At 43.0% G+C, this 24,474-nt stretch overlaps 1 protein-coding gene across 30 annotated transcripts in view; it reads left to right on the top strand.

Moving 5' to 3' along the window:
- GPHN (gephyrin) overlaps nucleotides 1–24,474 on the top strand; it is a 592,001-nt gene that overhangs the window by 492,147 nt on the left and 75,380 nt on the right. For 18 of the 30 annotated variants that reach the window (XM_073637421.1, XM_073637415.1, XM_073637413.1 and 15 more), the window contains 2 exons: nucleotides 7,975–8,046; nucleotides 22,842–22,883. The exons of 5 other annotated variants lie outside the window; for them this stretch is intronic. In XM_073637421.1, the coding sequence (XP_073493522.1) occupies nucleotides 7,975–8,046; nucleotides 22,842–22,883 (114 nt within the window). The remainder of the gene's footprint in view (nucleotides 1–7,974; nucleotides 8,047–22,841; nucleotides 22,884–24,474) is intronic. 7 more of the 30 variants (XM_073637432.1, XM_073637426.1, XM_073637425.1 and 4 more) reach the window with 1 other exon arrangement.

Raw genomic sequence — 24,474 nt, 5'->3', positions numbered from 1 at the left:
GACAGGTTCAGATACTGGTAATACATACAGGGAAGGATACAGACTAGATACAAACAGGAATGAAGTCAGGTCCTAATTCAGACTAGATCAGACACGGGTACAGGTTCAGGGCTGGGCATAAAGACCCAGAGAAACAGGAACGGGCAACCAGTGGACCTGACAACCGACTTAGCAACGTACAGGCAAGCTAGACATTAAATGCATGATGTTGAACACGCGCCTCCCAATGGGGGAGGGTGCCTTAAGTTACCAGATACCTCCCAGGTATTGACTGGGGACATCTAAGGAGTTCGCACGCTACCCCTTTAAGAAACAGGAAGTGTATGAGCGCGCACCCTAGGCAAGATGCCTGCAACAGGAATGCAGCCGGGATGGTGAGTACGCCGGTGTCCCTGCCAGGAGGAGACCACATGCAGAGACACTGGCATTACACTTTGCATTTAGGGAAATAATTTTGTGTGATTCTTATTTAGCTGTGTAATTTTAGTTTTAGTGTTTAAGGCTAAGTGCCCACGATGCAGAAATGCTGCAGATTTTTTCCGCATCTCCCTGGCAGGAAAAATGCATGCGGATTGTACATGCGTTTTTCCCGCCAGGTAGAAGCGTTTGTCAAGCGTTTTTGCATGCATTTCTGCATGCGGGTTATCTATCGCTTTTCCAAGCGATTTTAGCATCACTTGACCAAGTTGTCAAGCACTTTTCCACACTATATAAGTACATGCAACCGGCATGGATTTATATAGTATGTCCAAGTTAATAGTTAAAAAAAAAACATTATACTCACCTTCCGATGGCCCCCGGTCTTTTCTCATGTGCGTCTGGTCTCTTGTACGGCTTGTGGTGGCATTTTACATGCGTTTTTCCTGCCAGGTAGAAGCGTATGTCCCGCGTTTTTCACATGCGATTTCGCATGCGGGTTGTCAAGCGCTTTTCCAAGCAATTTTAGCATCACTTGGAAAGTGCTTGACAACTTGGTCACTATATAAATCCATGTATCCGGCATGGATTTATATAGTGTGACCAAGTAATAGTTAAAAAGAATGGTAAAAAATAAACATCATGCTCCCCTTCTGATGGCCCCCGGTCTCCTTGTCCGGTGTATTGGGCGGCTCGCGGTGGTCTAAAAGGACCTTCCATGACGTCATTTAGTCATGTGACAGGTCATGCGACCGCCGACGTCAGCGGCCGCGTGACCAGTCATATGACTAAATGACGTCATGGAAGGTCCTTTTACACCATCGCGAGCCACCGGGGAGTCAGGACGTACTGTACAGGAGACCGGGGGCCATCAGAAGGTGAGTATAATGTATATTTTTTATTTTAAATTCTTTTTTTTACTGGTACTATGGTACCCGGGTCCGGAGGAGAGTCTCCTCTTCTCCAGACCCGGGTACCATCCGCACATTGAATCGCTTAATATCCGCATGTGCACATGTAGTCATGCGGATATTATGCGATTCAATGCAAGTCAATGGCGGCAATTACGTTGCGTGTCCGCAAGATTAATGGACGGATTTTTCCGCAATGATAATCTGCAGCGGATTATCATTGGGGGACCATGGGGCACGTATTACCAAGTGTTTTTTTTTAAGCGTTTTTGCTTCAGAAATTCCACTGCAAAAATGCTTGAAAAATGCATAGTGGGTACACAGACTAAACATATTTCATTTATTTATTTCTTTTATTTGCTTGTATAGCGCCATTAATTCCACGTACCTGTCAGTGTGTCTGTGGAGTGTGGATGGAAGCCGGAGAACCCAGAGGAAACCCACACAAACACTGGGAGAACATAACTATTCCTTGCAGATATTGTCCTTTGTAAGATTTTAACCCAGGACCCCAGCGCTGCAAAGCAACAGTGCTACCCACTGAGCCACCGTGCTGTATGTGGCAAAGTTGAGGAAGTTGACTTGGATAGGCTATAACCTTATACATAGACAAGTTGCATTCACCTGTTTATGAACCCAAAACAGAGCTACCCTGGCTCTCCAGTTTGGTTTATACACGTGGAGGTAGTGCCGACCTGGCAACTCCCTCCTGTGATGTTGAAAGGTTATTCCCAGAATCGCACAGTAAATACATACTTATTGTTAACACACAGACTAAGCCCAAGATAAAGTTTCTTTCTTGGAACTTTGTTCTTCTTTCATGTCTATCTGCTCCTCCATCCAGCTTCACGGAGCAGAATGAGCAGTCCTATTATCTGCTACGGCAACATTTCCCAGTAGCAACTTGCTTTTCGTCAGTGCTGCAGACGTCCCGGTCTCCGCTGTGTGCTCCTGACTAGCCCCACCGCTGCGTTACCATCAAGCTTACCTAAGAAGTCACCCTATGCTTCTGTGCACCCTCTAATGCTGTACTGTCCCCTACCTGACTGATATTTACCTTCTGTCACCTACATCATTATAGCTGCAGAAAGGTTTTACAGACTGGTGAGTAATGTGAAAGTGCAAATGCTGCTCTAATAATACATGAGCAGAAGATAATCCTCTACAATATGCATCAATGCTGCACCATTTGCAGTTGCAGATCACAGATCGGTCAGAAGCAGGCAACAAACAGAACTCAACTAATCTCTGCGCATGTATGCCAAGCCCCATCCTACAACATATCTCTCCTCTCAGCTCCCAATATAGAGCCTAACCTGCAGTATATCTCTCGTTTCTGTCCTCTCTATATACAGCCCATCCTCCAGTTTATCTCTCCATTGTGTTCCCTCTATATACAGCCCACCCTGCAGTAAATATTTCCTTTCAGTCCCTATATATACCCCTATCTTGCAGTATATCTCTCCTCTCAGCCCCTCTATATACAGCACCATACTGAATTACATCGATTATCTTAGTTACCGGCTGGTATGAGCTATGGCACTGTAATGAAGGAGACACACAATAAAACCTCCAGTATAGACTCGGCCCAGCTCGCTGGCAGGATGGCGGCTGAGAGAGACCCCTGACCTGCAGGACAACTGTAGGATAAATAGAGCCTTTAAAGCCGTGATCCCCAACTACTAGCTGGTCTTCAGTGATCCCAAGAAAGACAAAGAGGTCAACATTTTTCATGGAGTGGCCATGGGGAGAATGCCAAGTGTTACCCACTGCCTATTGTCGTCCATGAAATGTCTTAATCGTACCTTTTCGAGCTAAGGGTTTTACTCCTTTAACTGAGACCCCGTTAACAATCCTTGACTTGGAGCAGACTATTTTACACTATTTTACAGTAGCATCGTGGCATCTTCTGTTATTTTTGGTTTTGGCAAGAAACCATCCATTGAATAGACTCAGCAGGAAGTTCCTCCAAAAGTGCCATTAGGAGACCTTCTTTTTCTCATTAGTACAGTAAAATGCATTGATTTCATTGCCATTTATAGACTTCTTATTGTTTGAAAAGGAAACTTCTCATTTAAATTATGGATTTCATAAAAAAAATCATGTCCAACACTCTTTACCCCGAGCCTCTTTTTAACACACAGCCTATTTATTAAGACAAAATCTAGAGCGGATCTTATCAAAAATAGCACCAATATACATAGAAATTAAAGATTGGTCTTGTGTGGACCGGGGGGATGGCATTCTTAAAGCAATGGTCGTTTGGAGAGGTATCGCTGTGTTTGTGACATATAGTACATACTGGTCATATTTCTTCTAGTATGCTCAATCAGCTTCTCTCTTTAAAAAGTTGTCCTCTTCAGACCAGGTGATACAAAGGAAGTGAATGAATACATTATATGGTATAATTAATGTATGGAATGACGGGGAAGGTTATTTTATTCATTTTTTTTTCTTTAAACTTTGTAATAGGGACATGTATGTGCCTAATACCTAAATAAAGAGGTTTCCTGCAAATTAAAGAAGCACTCTCATCAAAGTTTTACCCTCTCAATATATTACAGTCTTCATATTATATAGCACTGTGTACTTACAACTGCTCATTTTACCTTTCTACCCAGATAATTCTGCTCTTTTCTCTGCTGTATGTAGAAACAGGAAGTTTCTTGTCCCTACAAAAATCATCTCCCTCTTCAACTCCTGACACAGCTGCTCCCTCCTCCCCCTGGCCAGGGACTTTTGCAGTGACTTATTAGTCATGCAGGGAAAATTGACCTCCTGTTTTCCCTTTACCCATGACAGCACACCTGAGAGAGGATCCACCCACCAAGGACAGGAAACCTTCTGAAATAAAAGGGCGGTACCTCTCCCCCGCTTCAGTTGGCTTTCTGTCCTTGATGGGAATCCTTGCTGAAGGAAACGGCGAAAGATGTGAACTTACCCAGGCCTGTCCCGAGTTGTGGTTCTGTAGCGCCGGCCTTCAGATACTGGATGCGCCGTTCACAGGTTCCCCGGGGACCTGCTGCACGTGTGGGCGGTGGAGAGGTCCCGGGCTTCTGCAGACCGCCACTCCGTCCTCTCCTTGCCACACACATGACCGCTGCGGAGCAATGGGCTCAGCGGTAGCGTGCCTCTGACGTCACGGTGTCGGGCACACTGGGTAGGGCGTGCCTCAGTGACGACGGGGTGGCACCTGGAAAAAAGATGGCGGTGCCATGTGGAGACGCTGGCAGTGGCTGCTGGGGGCAGGGGGGCGAGGAATAAGCCAGAAGGAGACCGCAGGGGATTCAGAGGTGGCTGACCCCACCTCCCGATATAAAGGAGTACTATGGGGTCAGAGCACTGCTCAACAGTTCTGGTCACCATGTCAGACAGTAGTTAAAGATATATAACTACTAGAATCTACGGTAGATTTTTTAGGAAGACCGCTAAGTCAGAAACCTCCAGTCAATGCCATCTTGGAGTTCCTGCAGAAGGGGTTAAAGTTAGGACTAACTACCAGCACAATTAAGGTCCAGGTATCAGCCTTGGGGGCATTATATAACAGCAACCTTGCTGCTAATAAATGGATTGCAAAGTAAATTAAATCCTGTGGTAGGTCCGGGCCAGTCACAATTTCCAGGGTTCCCCCATGGGACCTGAATCTGGTGCTTGAGGCTTTAACCAAGGAACCATTTGAGCCAGTTCAGAAGTTGTCAGCAAAATACCTTACTTTCAAAACAATTGTTTTGGTAGCTTTAACGTCAGCTCATAGAGTAAGCGATTTACAGGCCCTGTCCATAAATCCTCCATATACACAAATATTTGAGGATAGAGTAGTATTAAGACCTGATCCAAGATATCGCCCAAAGGTAGGGCTCAAATTTCATAGGAGTCAAGAAATTGTTGTGCCCTCTTTTTGTGACAACCCAAAGATCCCAGGGGAACAAAAGTTTCATAACCTTGATGATAGAAGGGCTCTTTTGCAATATATTCATGTAACTAGCCAGTTGAGATGAGTACAATCCTTATTCGTAGCTTTCCAGGGGAATAGGAATGGTTACGGGGTAACAAATGGGACTATAGCCAGATGGATTAGGGAGGCCATTTGCTTAGCCTATACTGCCAGTGGCACTCCGATCCCTGATGGCATCAAGGCTCACTCCACCAGAGCCATGGCTTCCTCCTGGGCAGAGAAGGCAGAGGTATTGATAGATCAAATCTGTAAGGCCGCTACCTGGTCTTCACCATCTACCTTCTTTAAACACTATCGGTTGGATGTATCCTACTTGACGGACTTAACCTTTAGTAGAAGGGTGCTGCAAGCGGTGGTCCCTCGCTAAGGTGTTTCATTTTTCGCCAAAAGTCTCTCAGGTGTGCTGTCATGGGTGAAGGGAAAACACCAAGGTTACTTACCGGTAGCCGGTTTTTCCAGAACCCATGACAGCACCCATATATTCCCCCCTTTTCTCACCCTATAGGTGTGCACTATAGTTGGGTGTTGTGTGATGTGGTGTTGGGTTTTATGTATAACTCTTTCTACCGAGGTCCTCTCAATGCTCTGTAACCAACTGAAGTGGGGGAGAGGTACCGCCCTTTTATTTCAGAAGGTTTCCTGTCCTTGGTGGGCTGATCCTCTCTCAGTTGTGCTGTCATGGTTTCTGGAAAAACCGGTTACCAGTAAGTAACCTTGTTTCTACATAGAGCTTAGAAGGATTCAGGTCATCAGTTTTTAATCACGTGATGTCTTAGACCAAATGGAAAAGAGAAGAATTAGCTGGGTAGAAATCAAAATGAGCAATTGTAAGTGCACAGAGCTGAATAATATGATCTCTTTTGGTTTGTTGGACTTGTACAGAACTGATGACTAGAGATGAGCAAATTAATTTGCAAGACCTTAGTCAGTATTTCATGCCTGTGAAATTCCTCCGACTTGTTGGCATCCCCAGCTCTTCTTTTGATTTGCCAGCCTGGTTCAAAATCGTGTGTGCGTCACACTGCAACAATGACATCGCACCAGGCTGGCAAATCAAAAGAGAAGCAGGCATGAGGTGGTAGCACTATGGGACCACCATAGTTTTTTTTAATTTTTTGAAGTTCTGTTTTTTTTGTGTGTGTTGCACTGCCATTCAGTAGAGATGAGTGGATCAATTAGCGGCACTCCAGTCCTGGTCATTGTTAACTGGTGGTTATATGGAAGGCCCACAAATCTTACTTTTCTGGCGTCCCTACAGTGGCTTTTGATTAGCCAGGACTGGAGCGACACTACACACAGATGACGTTGCGCCAGCCCTGACAACATGCCATACCAGAAGGTAAGAGATTCGCGAGCATCATGTTTACTCTATCTACCCTCCAGGTTCCACTGATCTGCACCAGAGTCCCCCGAATCGATCCGCTAATCTCTACCAATCAGTTATCGAAAAAAGGCACCTAGTGTTGTCTAAATGATCTCACTTGTTGTACCTCATAGTACAGTACCTGGACCAAGGGTCTGAACCCTTGGAAAAAACAGGATTCTGATGGAGCCCTTCATTTTAATTAAACCGACAGTCAGTTACTTTGGACACTGGCCTCCATCATGGCAGTACTTGTCACAAAAACATGGCAGACTATCGGGTTTTTCTGGTATTCCGACAGAAAGACTTGAACTCTAAAGAGGCAAACAACATATTTAATCTCCCAGAGAAGAATTGCATGGCCTCTCAGTCTCCTTACACTAGCATGTCAGGCATGTTAATCTCTACCAGGAGAGACATTACCGCTTAGACTACCATCAGAGTCCTCCGATACAGTCAAATCCGATCTCTTGCTTTACACTGAGGAGGGGAACACTTCGAAACACAGTGTCTGCAAATATAGATTCTGGTTTGGCTTTTATCGTAAGTTATGAGACAAGGCTCATTGCTACTTCCAATAAGTGGCATTAGAGTTCATTTTTGTATTTTATTTCCCAAAGGGGTGGATTTCGTGGCCTATAAGTCTCCTTATACCAGCATGTCACTCTCCCCCAGGAGAGACGTTATCCCTTACACCAAAGGTGTTTTTTAAAACAATAATTTTTTAATTTTGCCGTCCCATTACCAAACCATAATTTTCTTTATCTAGCTAAAAAAAATAATCTTATTGAAATGAAATAATTTTGAATGTGTTAAATATATTTTTTATCTTTTTAACAATAAATAAAAAATGTAAAAAAAAGTTTGGTGCATCTCTGATTTTTTCGGGAGTCGAGTATAACTATTTCTAAGCTCAAGGGTGGTAAAAACAACGCGGTTGAGACTCGGTAAGACCAAGACGAAAATGTATTTCATGTCAGTTCGTTATTCAACCTCGAAATAAGACGTCACAGATGTTTTATAAAAATGATCCATAAATCTTAATCGGCTTCTTTGTGAGATGGAGTTGGCAATCGCAGGTCTAAAAAATGTGAACCATTAAAAGTCCCAATTGCTTTTGATACCAACCACAAGTTTTATCGTAAGTGCCATCGTGCATGCTACATGTGTTTGTTTTTTTTTGCTTTGTCTTTTGAAGTTCAAAAGCGATATCATTGCTTGCTGAATGGTAGCAGTGTATGTTATAAGCTGAATCAAAAGTTTTTATTCATTCTTTTTTTTAAGAAACAGGATGCTTTTTCAATTGATTTTCTGATGTCCACATATAGCTTCATCGAAAACTGGAGAATCTCAGAGATCACCTGCAAGGCAATGACAAAGGATACTCTCTCCGAGTAAATGTACGATTTAACTCGGCAAATTTTATTTATTTCTATATTATTATTTTTTTTTATTCATTTTGTTGTTTCTTTGTTTTTCTTGCACCTGTATTCTTCTTTCATGATGGCTGGTAACGCCAACAATCGAAATATTCACCACCCTCGTAAAGCATTTCCCCCATTTAATTTGTTCATGTGTATCATTTTAATTACGCAGGGGTTTCATTTGAATACGCAGAGAACCGTATTTTGCAAAAATATGGACTTACCGATTATTTGGATGTTCTGTCTTCTTTTTTTTTTGCATGGAAAAGTACTGTTGAGTGTACTGCGTTTTACAATTGTCTTTCCGTTCTAGAATACACCATATATGTGAAGATAACCGAAGTCCTAGGGCCACATGCAGCTGGTGATTGCAGCCTAGGAGCTTGCAATCTATTAACTGCCATTGCACCCGCACCGTGGCCAACGCACTAGGCGGGACTAACATTACTTGTGACCTGAACAACCTAAAAATTCCTAATATAATCATTTCTTCTCCCACTAAATCAGAAAGATCAACTCATTAATCTTGGTATCATGTGGAAAGGATATCCACCATAATAGTAACCCCCAAATTATCAACCTAAACAAGGATAAGGAGACGTATTATGAGTATCAACAAGTTCCTTTATTAAACACAATAATGGCATAATTTTATATTTTGTTAAAAAACATCTATTGAGCTCACAGGTTACCCAGCTGACGCCTCCTGATAACTTTGTGACCCTACTGATAGCAGTAAAGCACAATTCCCCCCCCCCCCCCCATGCACCATACTCCCAGTGATCTGGTAAGTGGTCCTCCACTCTAGAGTAGCCAACATGACTTTCGGTGTAAAAAGTTAAGGCCCTTGTACACATTAGACTAACATCGGACGAAGTTAACGGGTTGGGTTGACAGTCTGTATATCGGCAGAGCGACAACTTCTATGGATGTAGGAGTCAGGCGAGATAGCTGCTGGACAAACGATCCTTCAAACCATCATTCGGTCTACAGCCAACTAAAGTAGATGGGGGATTTTAGGGTAAGTCCACACCAACCAGAATCGGCCACGGATTCACGATGTAATTCATGCCCGTTGTATTGAAAAGGGATGAAATCTGCAATAATTTGAATATCTGCAACACACCCCAATATTGGCTCCTAAAATGTGGAAAACCCTCATCCAATTGCCGTGTGCTATAATCCGCTATGGTTTTTACGTGTGCACATCCGCATGTACAGGAGGCCTCCGAACGTCTTGCCATCTGGCGTCCATGGTGCAACATTTGATTTGTCAGGGTTGCCGCAACGTCTTCTATGCGACATGACACAGATGACATCGCAACACCCTTGGCTAATTAAAAGCCATTCCGGAAGGTAAGAGATTTGTGGTCCACCCGTCTAGCCACCAGGTACCACTGACCTGGACACTGGATCGGAGTCCTGCGAACCGATCCTCTCATCTCTAGCTCTTATCCTTAGAATCCCCATTGACCATGTTGATATATCATATCTATTGAGATAGAGATGGGTGGCTGCTAAAATTAATGGGCCCATTCATCATTTGATTTTTTTTTCTCTTTGAGTCACTTTTTACTTCTTTTGTTTCTTATTCGTTGAAGTTTCTTCCAAATGGTGCACGTGGCTCATGAATTATTTTTTTACAAAATCAAAAATGTGATTTATTTTTTAGCGCAAAGAATCACACTTTTCGCTAAAATGTTGCAAAATTTCAGTAAAAAAATTCTAGGCCTACGTAGTCACTCCAAGGGGTAAGGAGACTAGTGGAAATTTGAGCAAAAATTTTGCAACTTTTTTTGTAAAAATCGTTACCACTGATAAATAAGCTAAAAACATCTGGTGACCCCAAAATCCTTCCCACAATGAATGGTAAACCTAAAAAAAAAAGCCAAATGCATATAAAATAGATTTTAAAAAGGCGCTGATGTAAAAATGGGCAAAAAAAACATTAAAAACTAGCCAAAAAAAACCGCAAGTGCAATAATAAATCAGGCCATTTCTGTACCTTGTCTCATGAGCTTTCCTAAGTTTTTTTCTGTTGTGAAGGATAGATCTGATTTATCTGATAGATTTCGACCGCTGTGAGTATGATTTAGGCGGAGGAGAGTGTAGGGATTTTACTCACTTGGGTGCGATGGGAGGCAAGCAAGAGGCATGTTCCTTTAAATCTTCATGTTGGTTTATTAGCTCATAAACCCGGCAAAAGTAAAGAAATACAAATAGCCTTAGTTCAGGCAAAACAAAGTAAAATGTCCATTGAGCAAGTCTCTGCTTAAGCCACTCCTGTGGGTACACAGGCTGCGTAGCGTTCAGCTTATTGGCTCAGTCCAGCGAAACACACACAGGAGGCCTTCTCTCTCCAAACTCGCAGACCATGTGCCAAACAACAGCCTCCATTTTATAGGCTGTTATTCACACCCAGAGGTGAGGTATGGGGGTAGCTGGACCCGCCCATCTCTCCAAGCTACCCATAACCCGGTCCAAGGTTCACCAATTAGTACTCTTAGTGCTTATGTGCACTAGATAAACACTCCGGGTTACATAGCAGAGGACAACTGTCTCTGTGACACATAACTCCTATCGACTATGCGACCATTAGCTACCTGACATACCTCCCTCCTCTGCCTAAAGCCATGGGGCTTGGCACCTTCGACTACTAAACATGGGATTTTTGAGAGGGCATTGGCATTACCATGTAGCTTGCCTGCTCTGTGCTCTACATGGAAGTTGATATCTTGTAGGGCTAAGAACCAGCGGGTGACAATAGCATTATTCCAATTTCTTTCCCTCATCCATCTGAGTGAGGCATTGTCTGACACCAATTTAAACTTTCGTCCCAATAGATAGTACCGTAGCATGTCCACAGCCCACTTTATGGCCAAGCATTCCTGATCTACGACAACATAATTATTTTCACACGAAGACCGCTTCCTACTCCGAGAACAGGGTGCTCCTCCCCGTGTATGTCCTGGGAAAGGACTGCTCCCAAACCGACATCTGATGCATCTGTCTGGAGTATAAACTCTTTCTTGAAGTTGGGGCAACCTGGACCGGTTGCTTACACAGAGCCCCTTTCATTTTTTGAAAAGCCGTCTCTGCCTCTTCAGACCATTTGGCCATTGCCAATTTCGTCCCCTTAAGGAAGTCAGTTAGGGGTGCGGCCATCATGGCGAAGTTTGAGATGAACCTCCTGTAGTATCCCATGATTCCTAGAAAGGCTCTAACTTGCTTCTTCAAAAGTGGTCTTGGCCAGGTTTGGATTGCCTCCACTTTACTGATTTGAGGTTTTATCTAATCTCTACCCACTACGTATCCCAGGTATTTGGCTTCTTATTTCCCCATGGCACATTTTTTGGGGTTTATTGAAAACCCTGCCTTTTTCTTAGGTTATCAAACACTTCCTGGACCTTTTCCAAATGACTTCCCCAGTCTGGGCTGAAGATTACAATATCGTCCAGGTATGCTGCGGTCTATTCCTTATGGGGTGCAAGGATTCGGTCCATGGCCCTCTGGAATGTGGCCGAGGCCCCCTTCAGTCCAAACGGCACCCAGACATATTGGAAGCATCCATTCGGCGTAGAAAACGCAGTCTTCTCCTTGGCTTCTGGTGACATGGGGATCTGCCAATATCCCTTTGTTAAATCCAAGGTGGTTATGTACCTTGCTGGTCCAAGTCTCTCGATCAGCTCATCTACACGAGGCATTGCATATGCATCGAATTTGGAGACCTCATTCAACTTCCGACCTCATTGCAGAATCTCCATTCGCCATCAGGTTTTGGGACCAGGACAATCGGGCTCGACCAACCGCTCTTGGATTCCTCAAAGACCCCGAGTTTCAACATGCGCTCCACCTCCTTGGAGATGAATTCTCGTCGGGCCTCCGGAAATTTGATAGGGCTTCAAGTTTATGCGCACATGTGGCTCCGTCAGAACTTTGTCGACCTTTGTGCATCCCAGCAATTCCGAGAACAGGTCCCTGTTGTTCTGGAGCAACTCCCGGCACTGCTGCTTTTGGGCCTTCGACAGCGTCTCCTCTATGGGTGACGCCTTCAACCTCATCTTCTGGCTTGCCCAGCAAGCATGGAGTTTCAGCCGGCTCTCTGTCTTGCCATGGCTTGATGAGGTTAACGTGGTAGATCTGATATGGTTAACATCTTCCTGGTTGATGAATCTTCTAGTTCACATCACTAAGCTTCTCCACCACCTCATACAGCCCTTGCCATTTGGCCAAGAATTTAATCTCCACAGTAGGAATTAGCACTGCCTCACTCTGGCTGACCAGTTGTAGACCCTGGCCTGAGCTTCTTGTGACTGAAGGAGATGTACTTTTACGATGGCATCACCTTCGCAATCCTCTGCTGCATGAGTGCAACATGCTCAGTGACGCTTCTGTGGGGTTTGACTTCGGCTTCCCCTTTGCTATATCAAGGAGACCCCGCGGATGTCAACCATATAGGAGTTCGAATGGCGAGAACCCCGTAGAGGCCTGTGGAACCTCATGGATGGAGAACAACAGATACGGTAGGAGACAGTCCCAGTCTCTACCGTCCTTTTCTATGGCCTTCCTCAGCATACTCTTCAGCGTTTTATTAAACCTTTCCACAACGCCATCTGTCTGAGGATGGTACACTGAAGTCCTCAGTTGGGAGATTTGCAGGACCTTGCATAACTCCCTCATCACCTTACTCATAAAAGGTGTTCCCTGGTCGGTCAGGATCTCCTTTGGTAAACCTGTCTGGGAAAAAAAGTGGACCAATTAACGAGTTATATTGTTTGCGGAGGAGTTTCTCAGGGGAATTGCTTCAGGCTAGCGTGTGGCATAGTCCAGGATGACCAGTATGTATTGATGCCCACGAGCAGATTTAACCAGGGGACTGACAAAGTCCATAGCAATTCTCTCAAACGGCACTTCAATAATGTGCAATGGCACGCATTGACTTCGAGAGTGAGAGGTGGGGGCGGCTAACTGACATGTAGGGCAGGACCTGAAATACTTTAATATTTCCCGGTGACACCCGGGCCAATAGAATCGTGTCTCTGCATGATCCGTTCCTGCGTTTTTTCTACTCCCAGATGTCCCCCCAAGATATGTGAATGGGCCATGTCCAACACCTTCTGTCTATAGGGACCCGGCACCATTAGTTAGTTCCACAAGCTCCTCCTTCCCTTTTGTGACCCGGTACAACAACTCCCCACTCATCATAAAATGGGAAAATCTTGTGCAACCCCATTTATGACCGTGAGATTATTAAAGGCTTCATTCAGAGTTAGGTCCCTATGTTGGGCAGACCCAAAATTCTCGCTGGTCACTCAGACTCAGGGGACACTACCTCCTTATTCTCTACAAGGACGCAAAAGGGAAACCCGTCTGACTCTGGGTGTGGTGATACCTCATTAGGGTTAACTGGTTTCTTATCCGAGCCAGCAAACCCAGAACCCTTCCCCCACAGATCTCAAAACAAGCAAAAGTCCGGCCTATAATAATAGGGTGAATGAAGCCGACCTCGTGGGACTCAGTACCGTGGGCCATTTCACTGTCCACTCTGGCCATGGGGTAGTCCTTAGCATCACCATGAATATGCCAACCTTTTTCCCCGGGATCAATTGGAGAGGAAGGGTGGCCCTCAGAAGGGTCATCAGACTCCTGGAGTTTAGCAGTGCTGTTATGTGCCGCCCGTTCACCCTCACATTGCTGGGTGGACAGTTCATACTGCAGGCCGGATACGCATAATATGAATAGCGGTGTCCTATGCTGAAGTCCATCTGCTTGCGGATCAGGGGACGACGGGCAGTTATATGGTCTGGGCCGTGGCACCTCCAGCAAATGACATCACCCGTTAGGACCTTGGCCATTACCTCTCCTGCCCCTTTGGATCTTGGACTCCCCACCACCTTTTGGGCCTCCACCCCCTGTTGGGACCCCCCAGTATGGAGTGGGCTGCCTTCCCAAGGAACCCTCAACCCCCTGGTGTCTCTCGACCAGTCCGACCAGTTCATTGGCATTCCGGGGATCACCCTGGGCAACCCAAGTCTGTATTAGCCTCGGCAGGGAGTGCACAAACCGGTCCATCACCACTCCCTCTACCTTCTGTGCAAGTGTAGAGGACTCCGGCTGCAGGCACTTCTGGACCAGGTGCAAAAGGTCAACCATTTGGATGCGAGGGGGTTTGTCTCAGTGATACGCCCAGCGGTAGACCCGCTATGCCCTGACAAACATAGTAACTAGAATCTCGGTCTGTAGCTTGCCATACTCCTTAGCATCCTGCAAAGCTAAGTCATAGTACACTTTCTGGGTCTTCATCGTCAGGTATGGCATCAGCACCTCTGCCTACTGCTCTGGCGGAAGTTTCTCCCTCTCAGCGACCCTTTCAAACATAGTCAGGAAGGTCTTTGCGTCATTCCCCGGGGTCATTTTCTGCAAAAGCCCGTCTTACCGCCTTCCGGACATGAATCATCAGCCGGACTTGAGGTTGGGGCGCTAGTCTTGCCCTGGGTGGCGGTTGCCAGAAGCTGCGTCTGCTGCCGCTGCTCCTGATGGTGCTGCTTGATCAGTTGTAACAACAGCCTGTTGTTCTCCTGCTAGTGCTGCTGCGACTGGACCAGGTGTTTCAGCAGGTCCTCCATTTTGTCCGGCGTCACTTGCTGACTTGTGACAGACTTCACCCAGGACATGCAGTCCTTCCTGTAGCGGTCACACGTATCAGCTGGGAACGCTGCCCGCATTCTCCACCAACTGTAGGGATTTTACTCACTTGGGTGCGATGGGAGATAAACAGGAGGCATGTTCCTTTAAATCTTCATGATAGTTTATTATCTCTTAAACCCGGCAAAAAGTAAAGAAATACAAACAGCCTTCAGTTCAGGCAAAACAAAGTAAAATGTCCATTAAGCAAATCTCTGCTTAAGCCAGTCTTGTGGGCACCCAGGCTGTGTAGCATTCAGCTCATTGGCTCAGTCCGGCGAAACAACACACACAGGAGGCCTTCTCCCTCCAAACACGCAGACCATGTGCCAAACAACGGCCTCCATTTTATAGGCTGTTAATCACACCCAGTGGTGAGGTATGGGGGTAGCTGGACCCGCCCATCTCTCCAAGCTACCTATTACCCAGTCCCAGGTGTACCAGTTAGTCCTCTTAGTGCTTATGTGCACTAGAGAAACACTCCGGGTTACATCACAGAGGACAGCCATCTCTGTGACACATACCTCCCATCGACTATGCGAACATTAGCCACCTTATAAGGGCTTTAAAATGTTTGTTTTACGCAAAACATAAAATGGGTGTCACATTGATGTTTGATAATTGTAAATTTATAGGCGTTAAAAAAATGTTTTATCAAAGTTTAGGAAAAAAATAAAATTTTAGCTTAAGGCCGATCACATAGAGGTCCAATAGTATAAATGGGGCAGCTTTGGAGATCCCCATCTGTCATCTACCCGCTTCATCATGGCTTTGCAAGAAATTGTATTGAACATACACTAAATGCAACTACTAGTGACTAACCTTAGGCCGGCCATACACTTTAGATGGTTGTTGGCCGAACGATACTTTGGCCGATCATTTGGCTGACAGCCATATCAGTTGACTCTCCAATACAAAGGAGATCTTGTTTGGCCGAGTGCTTCTGTGCTCTTTGAGAAAGCTGCTGAATGACACATCGGCCGATTTCTTATCTCAGGGAGAAAAATTCAATAGTCAGTCCAAAATCTGTCATACGCAATATGTATCTTTCTTGACCATCAGTCGGCCGGCGCCTCCATACACGTCTAACCATTGGCCGAACCCATCGATATCGGCGGGTTCAGCTAACATTTACCTAATGCTTATAGGGGTTGAGGGGAATGGGGCATCAAAACACTGATAAGGAGGAGGTATGAGATACATGGTAGAGGGTTGTTGGCTGTGGCCCCCATACACATTAGAATGTTGTCCTCACCCACCAATATTGACAGGTTTGGCCAACATTTTTTGTTAGGGGACACTGTCCAATTGATTGTCTGAGAGATCTTGATCAGGCATGTCAAAATTCATACTGCCGATGAGTCACCCAACAGAGATGTGTATCATAGAGAACACAGGAGCTCTCGGCCGAACGAGGGCTTCTGTTAATGACTGAGATGGCTGTCAACCAAACGATCGGCCAACAGTCTTTTAATGTGTCTGAGGCCCTTAAAACCATTTGTTCTAAAGTGACCTCAAAAGCAGTTTTGCAAGTAGAATCAAAGAGTTTATCCCTACAATAGGCCAAGAACATGAAGTAGACTTGATGAAGACACCTCAAGCTGGTTGTCAATTGGAAAGTTTTTAGTCTAGTGCATTTGAACTGAAACATAAATTTTGTACAGGTTTTCATGTTTGTATATTCGGATAATGAAATTACTTATTAATGATGAAGCCAAAACTATATTCTGGGATAACATTTAGAATTTCAGACTTGTTCAGCCTCTTTTACACAGACAAATAATTTGCTCGTAACGAGGGCCAATTGGCAATCTAGAAAGTCGATTAGTGCTCGTGTACTTTTATATCAATGTTGTTATTGTGAGTTTTTTCATATGGATGATCCATTGGGTGATCATAAATTTTCACCCCATTTGTGTTCCATAAAGAGGTATTTCCATCCAGTTAGTTATGTCATATTGCTAAGATAAGCCATCACTTCATGATCACTGGGGTACGACCTCATTGTCCCCCAGTGTTTCAGCACTGCATCTCCATCACCATTTTTCTCTGCTCAACGAACACCACCCTTATGCAGAGGATGTCAAGAGAATGCAGCATTGTTCCCCTCTTCTTTGTCGTTATTGATGGGGGTCCCAGATGTCAGACCTCTAGTGATCATTGAGAAATCTAATATCCTAGCCATTTGCCATCACTTATTAAGGGTATGTGCACACAAAGTTTTTTGACGAGTCTTTTGGAGCTGTTCCACTCAAAAAACGCAAAAAAGAAGTCTCTATTCCTTCCTATTGTTCAGTCTGTTGAGCGTTTTTCTTTTGCTCAAGATTTGGTAGGAGAAAAAGTGCTTGTCACTTCTTTGAAGCATCTACTGATGGAAAATGCTCCAAACTAGGCACTGTCCAATCAAAAGGTTGCAAGAAACGATTCTCGAAAAGAAAAAAAAAAACCTCTGCAAAAATTCAAGGAAAACTCTTCAAAACTGCTACTGGGAAAAAGCCCTCAAAATAACTCTCCAAAGAACGAGAGTTTTCTGAAGCAGTGTTTACTAAAAAAAAACTTGCTTTTTGACCAATATAGTGTGCATATACGCTCAGATGAGAAGACCCTTTTAGAGCAAGTATGGAATCGCCATCACTAGTGATAACTCTAGAAGTCTTTTCAGCTTAGAGTTGCTTTTTTGGCCTCCATGATTTCCGACTACATTGTAGAGTACTCTGTAGAGATGGGCTAATCGATTTGCGGGACTTTGGTCCAACTACTTGGCCCCTTACCTTTTGAGATCACCAACCTGTCACGCCACAATTATTACGTCGAGACAGACCGGCTAATCAAGCTTCGGGAATCACAGAAGGTAAGAGATTCACAGAGGTCCCGTCCAACGGACAGAGACTACTAACCTGACCAAAGGACCAGAGTCCTGCAAATCGATCCTCCAATCTCTAGTATTGAACCATTCCTTTTGATCAACACTGACTGATGATATTGTGAGCTATATAAACTTTTGTATTGTTTTTTAAGCTCACTTTGTGTTATTATGTTAAATGTTATGTGTAAAATGAAATTGGGGGTTGGCATAGACTGATTTCACCAAATCAATCTGTTGCCCAAAATTGTGCCTAACTCTGAAATACTTGTTTGGCTGCTATTTAGGAAAACTTTTTTTTATCTACAGTAAGTAAACTTTAAAAAAAAATATAAAAGTAACTTAAGCGTTAGAAGCAAAAAAATTCTTCTTTTTGCTCACATATAACCCAAGGTGTCCAAAAGGGAGTATACCCACTTTGGGGCTACCATCCAAATCCAAATACACTTGTAGAGAGGTTAGCCTCTTATAAGCGAGGGTTTGCCCAAATTGATAATTTGCCATAACTAGTGAAGATTAAGGGTGACCCTTAGCAGGTGCTCTTTTACAGAATTTCATCCCCTGCTCTTTTTGTTCTACTTGACACCATAAAAGTCAGGCCGTAGCTCTTATAGAAAACACAAGGACCCTCAGCTTTGTATGGGGAAGCCTGGAGAGATAGCTGTTGGTCAAACAATCGAATGTGTACAGTGCCTATAGTCTCCATGAAGTAGCAATAGAGATCTGAGAGCAATAGAGCAAATCTCTATCTTATCTGCTTGTCTTACTTTGTCTCCGCATCCAGCGCTACAACAGACATGTCATTATGTCAATGTAGTGACAGTGAGATGACTCTGTTCATCATGCCCTAGGTTACACACCAAAGCTGAAGTAAGCTGCAAAAAAATCAATTGTCAGCCAATGGTGTCCACTCCAGTGGCTGGAACATTTTTGTAATTTTTTTTTATATGGCGAGTCACAAAAAAAATCAGCTTCCTTAAAATACTAATTTTTGGGGATTGGAGAATTGACCACGGCTGCTTCTGGTATTGAAACTCAACTCCAACACTCATGAGGTTCACCTACAATACCAAACACAGCCGATGGAGGTGAAGTGTGGTAAATGTTCTAGAAAAAAGTAGGACATATGTTTGTGAACCTTGGCACCGCGATTATTAGATATATCGTAATGATTGTACCTAAAAAAAAAAAAAATAATTAGTAGATTGAGCTCCCTCAATTGATCCCGATAATGAGATGACTCTGTTCATTGTGTCTCAGTCTACACACCAAAGCTGCAAAAAGCAAGTATGTCACACTGCGTTGGGAGATTTTTTTTATTTGCATAGTCACAAAAAAAGTAACGACTTGTTTAATAGGAAATGGTCTTTTGAGTTTGGCGACTGCGGTAGGATGAATGGATAGCCAAATGGGGCATCTCCAGGACGGGTTAGAAAGAAGCTAGATCTTCACAAAGTAAAAATTAAGAGGATTTTACAGTCATTAATTATGTAAATTTATTGAAATAAGTGTTAGGAAAAAAGTAAATGTGTCTACTATAGAGATAATTTCCTATTAGTAACTTCTCGCAATCAGCTAAACGATGTCCTTGTAGGAGCTCCTGTCACCGACGCGTGCTTGAATCCATGGCTTTTTTTCACTGATCTAAAATTTCGGCTCCAATGTTTTAATATTTTTTGACCTTCTTAGAAATACTTTTTATGATTATAGTTCTTGTAAACCATTAATGGCTTCATAGGAGAGAGGAATTTTTAACTATATGGTGCAAACGCTCAAACATTTAATTACCCAACTAAAAATTAGTCAAATGTAATTAAAATATTTTTTTTAAAGGGAGACTGTCAGCAGATTTTTGCTATGTAATTTGAGAGCAGCATGATGTTGGGGCAGAGACCCTGATCGCAGCGATGTGTCAATTACTGGGCTGCTTGGTGCAGTTTTTATAGAATCCCCATTGTTTTCTGCTGTACATGTAGCAGTGCTCTGAATGCTGAGCTGTGTATAGACCTGCCTCCTGTGTGCATTGTCAGCAAGCTTCCAATCAGTGATGGGACGGGGTTACTCTTATTAGCAGGAGTGCCTGGCACAGGACACCAAGTCCTGCAGTGATCATCTCCTGCTGACAGAGCACAAAGCCTAATAAGTAACACATCCCTGGAATCAGGGTCTCTTCCCCTATATCATGCTGCTCTCAGATTACATAGCAAAAACCTGCTGACAGATTCCCTTTACAAATATATAAAAAATTGCAAGACCTAAAAATTGAATCACTTCCCTTTTCCCCATCCAGAAATAAGAAATTAAATTAAAAAACAAAGGCTGAAACCCCTTCAGCACACGATGTCTTGTTCAGGCAGAATACACTGCAGAAGCTGCCTCAAAAAATCATTAGAGAATGCTCAGTGCAATAAACACATACATCCTTATAAAAGCAACTTGCTGTGCACATGTTCAGGCTTTAGAGCTTTATTTTAAGCACTTCAGGTTTCTATAAATGCCAAGCGGTCAATAGAAGTAACCGGTCCTTTCTTCTGATGTATTCTGCTTGGCCAAGCGTTCAATATACGTAACCGGTCCATTCTTATGGTGTATTCTGCTTGGCCCAGTGGTCAATAGAAGTAACCTCTCCATTCTTATGGTGTATTCTGCTTGGCCAAGCGGTCAATAGAAATAACCGATCCATTGTTATGATGTATCCTGCTTGTTGGCCAAGTGGTCAGTAGAAGTAACCGGTCCATTCTTATGGTGTATTCTGCTTGGCCAAGCGGTCAATAGAAGTAACCGGTCCATTCTTATGGTGTATTGTGCTTGGCCAAGCGGTCAATATAAGTAACCGGTCCATTCTTCTGATGTATTGTGCTTGGCCCAGTGGTCAATAGAAGTAACCTCTCCATTCTTATGGTGTATTCTGCTTGGCCAAGCAGTCAATAGAAATAACCGGTCCATTCTTATGGTGTATTCTGCTTGGCGAAGCGGTCAATAGAAGTAACCAGTCCATTCTTATGGTGTATTCTGCTTGGCCAAGCGGTCAATAGAAGTAACCGGTCCATTCTTCTGATGTATTGTGCTTGGCCAAGCGGTCAATAGAAGTAACCAGTCCATTCTTCTGATGTATTGAGCTTGGCCAAGCAGTCCATAGAAGTAACCGGACCATTCTTATGGTGTATTCTGCTTGGCCAAGCATTCAATAGAAGTAACCGGTCCATTCTTATGGTGTATTGTGCTTGGCCAAGCGGTCAATATAAGTAACCGGTCCATTCTTCTGATATATTGTGCTTGGCCAAGCGGTCAATAGAAGTAACCAGTCCATTCTTCTGATGTATTGAGCTTGGCCAAGCAGTCCATAGAAGTAACCGGACCATTCTTATGGTGTATTCTGCTTGGCCAAGCGGTCAATAGAAGTAACCGGTCCATTCTTATGGTGTATTGTGCTTGGCCAAGCGGTCAATATAAGTAACCGGTCCATTCTTCTGATGTATTGTGCTTGGCCCAGTGGTCAATAGAAGTAACCTCTCCATTCTTATGGTGTATTCTGCTTGGCCAAGCAGTCAATAGAAATAACCGGCCATTCTTATGGTGTATTCTGCTTGGCGAAGCGGTCAATAGAAGTAACCAGTCCATTCTTATGGTGTATTCTGCTTGGCCAAGCGGTCAATAGAAGTAACCGGTCCATTCTTCTGATGTATTGTGCTTGGCCAAGCGGTCAATAGAAGTAACCAGTCCATTCTTCTGATGTATTGAGCTTGGCCAAGCAGTCCATAGAAGTAACCAGACCATTCTTATGGTGTATTCTGCTTGGCCAAGCATTCAATAGAAGTAACCGGTCCATTCTTATGGTGTTTAATGCTTGGCCAAGCGGTCAATAGAAGTAACCGGTCCATTGTTATGATGTATCCTGCTTGTTGGCCAAGTGGTCAATAGAAGTAACCGGTCCATTCTTATGGTGTTTAATGCTTGGCCAACCGGTCAATAGAAGTAACCGGTCCATTCTTATGATGTATTTTGCTTGGCCAAGCGGTCAATAGAAGTAACCGGTCCATTGTTATGATGTATCCTGCTCGGCCAAGCAGTCGATAGAAGTAACCGGTCCATTCTTGTGGTGTATTCTGCTTGGCCAAGTGGTCAATTGAAGTAACCGGTCCATTGTTATGATGTATCCTGTTTGTTGGCCAAGCGGTCAATAGAAGTAACCGGTCCATTCTTATGATTTCTGCTTGGAAGACTCTTTGTACTTTATAGTATAAGTCAAGGGAAAGTTCAAAAGACATACAGCTTAAGAAACCTTTAGTGGTTTCTTTGTTATTCAATGGATCAGAAAAACTACAGTTAAAAATAAGACACAAAAAACATGAGAAAACCCCCCATAAAAACGCCAGCAGGAAAAACACACAGGAAATGACCGAAAAAAGCGACACAAAAGATGCTTTCAGGAAAAGTCCCACTACCAAAAAGCTCCTCCAGAAACATCATATGCAGATAAACTTGGCACAGTCTTTTTTGCTTAGTTTTTAGAGCATAAACTGAACAGAAACTCCCAAGTTTTTGAGGAGTTTTGTGTTTTTAGGAGGACTAGGAAAGTTTCCACTCCAGAAACTACTAAAAAAAAAACTTTATTATTTTTTGCTACAACTTTGCCCTACAAGAGGCATGCCGAAGGATGGCGAAAGCTGTAGCTGATGGAGAGCACTGTTACATGTATGGTTTATTATTTCACCAATTATGTTCATAGTATGTAAAAAAAAAAAAATAGAAAAGCAGGTACAATTTTTAATCATTGTATAGTTTATTTGTACGTAACTATATGTTTATAATCCTGTTTATTGTTCACTTTGTATGTAAATTGTCATTTAATAATTGTTTTCCGAAGCTGTCACCAAGTGAAAATCAGTATTTAATGTGTAAGCTTGGTCCATGTTGCGCATGCATATATTTACCCCTCCCGAAAATACATTATCCTTCCTTTTTTGGTTTTAATAAAGTTTCCTATGGCAAAAAAAAAGAGCCTCTGGCAATTACCGGCTCCCATAGGATTCTTTCTGTGCATCAATAACGAGCAACAATTTGTCTTAATTGAAGATCTAAAGTCCTTTTGTCTGTGATTCTAAATGAAGCCCCTGCTATTGTTTCTTTTCTGCTGGATCCACATTTACAGAATTCTGAAACTTTTCTGTTTGACGCCATTCCTTATTTAACCGTGTTTTCTTTTCCCCCACTGCACAACCAGGCTCGGCTTCCTTCCTGCTCATCCACCTATAGTGTTTCGGAGGTATACTTGCATGTATTTTTTCTTTTTCTTTCCACATAGTTCACACGCTCACCCTCACCTCCACCCTGTGTTTCTTTTTTTTGTTTCTTTTTTTTTGTTGTTTTTGTTTTTTTTGCCTTGAAACGGTGCACAAGTTGGGGAAAAAAACTTGATTGTATCGGAAAAAAGTCTTGATATTTGCATGCAAACCTCGCTCTTGTGTTTGACATTGTTTGATTTTCACTGTGGCTGTTTGTAAGAATGACAATGTAGATCATATCTGAAACCAAAAAATTGCCAAAATTCCCAAAAATAAGCTTGTGTCCTCGCTTAGATCCATTATTCGACTGTTTAAGCTGTTTTCTAGTGTTTAAAAGGAACGCGTCATCAGAAAATAATCTTTTTTTTTTTTTTTATTTTGGCAATTTTTTTTTCACAATTTTTATCAAAATTAAAAAAAAAATAGAAATCTTCGGTTCTCACATTGGTCACTGGGGCTTTTTAAGACTCGAATTTCCTGTTGTTTCAGGAAATGCACATGTACATTAACAGCAATGAATATACACCAACCCTATCTGTTGTATTGAAACATCTAATCAGCGTGTGCAAAAGGTCATTGTTAAGGGAATTTGGCAAAAAGCCGCAAAATTTTAGCGCAGCTTCATATTGCCCCAAAACTTTACAAATTTTTGAAAGATTTTTAAACCAGAATTACAGTATTTAGTAAAAGCTTTGCATTGACCCCAGTGCGTCTAAAAAAGAAAAAAAAATCACAGTGACCAGTGTGAAAATTGCAAGATTACTTTTTTTTTTTAATAAACATATGGAATGAAAAAAATTGCAAAAATAAAAAAAAATACTTAAAATACCAAAACATGATTTAAACAATAGGTCATTTTCTAAAAACACATTCCTTTTAAAGAGGTTGAATGATCGCTGGGGGGTCCCACTTCTGGGGTGGACGACAGGCTTGACTACCGTTCTTTCCACTTTAATTGGCCTGATGGAATGGCTATTACCTTCAGTCCTTTACCTTTAGAAGTAGCAAATTTGGAACCACTTTCTATGAATTGTTGGGGTCCTAATAGGTGGACCTGTTGGCTATAAAATAATTGTATTTCGTGTAAAAATCCTTTAAAGTGGGTGTTCTAGTAATATTCATTAATGACTTATCATTTTGTGATCATTCTCTCGGGTCATTCACTACTTGGCAAAAATTAAGGGTCTCACTTGCCTGCTGGAGAGCTGCAACACCCTCAAAATTTTTTCACATGGGATGTCACGTCATTACTTGCAGTCACAAATCTGAAGAAGTAAGATCAGTGGCGTAGGAACTGTGTCAAATCATTGAGGTCATATATTTTAGGTCTTGTTCACAACTTTGTCAGGGGCTCGAAGACTCTTCTTTATCCAGTTAAATGATGAACAAGATCACTAAAGTCCAACAGATCCCAACACAGTCAATAGGGACCGTTGGATGCCGTTAGTGCCTGTTTTGTGCCAAATTCAATTCCGTGCATGAATTTTATTTTTCTGTTCCTTTACCAGAATAAAAAAATGGAATTCCTTATGAAGATACAAAGCCTGATCTGTAGATCAAATTAATTCCTAA

Source organism: Phyllobates terribilis, unplaced genomic scaffold, assembly GCF_046119375.1.
Source record: "Phyllobates terribilis strain yellow unplaced genomic scaffold, ASM4611937v1 Scaffold_6__1_contigs__length_29720123, whole genome shotgun sequence".
NCBI lineage: Eukaryota > Metazoa > Chordata > Amphibia > Anura > Dendrobatidae > Phyllobates > Phyllobates terribilis.
Note: the sequence above shows the minus strand (reverse complement) of the source record. Positions and strands in the feature narration are given on the sequence as shown.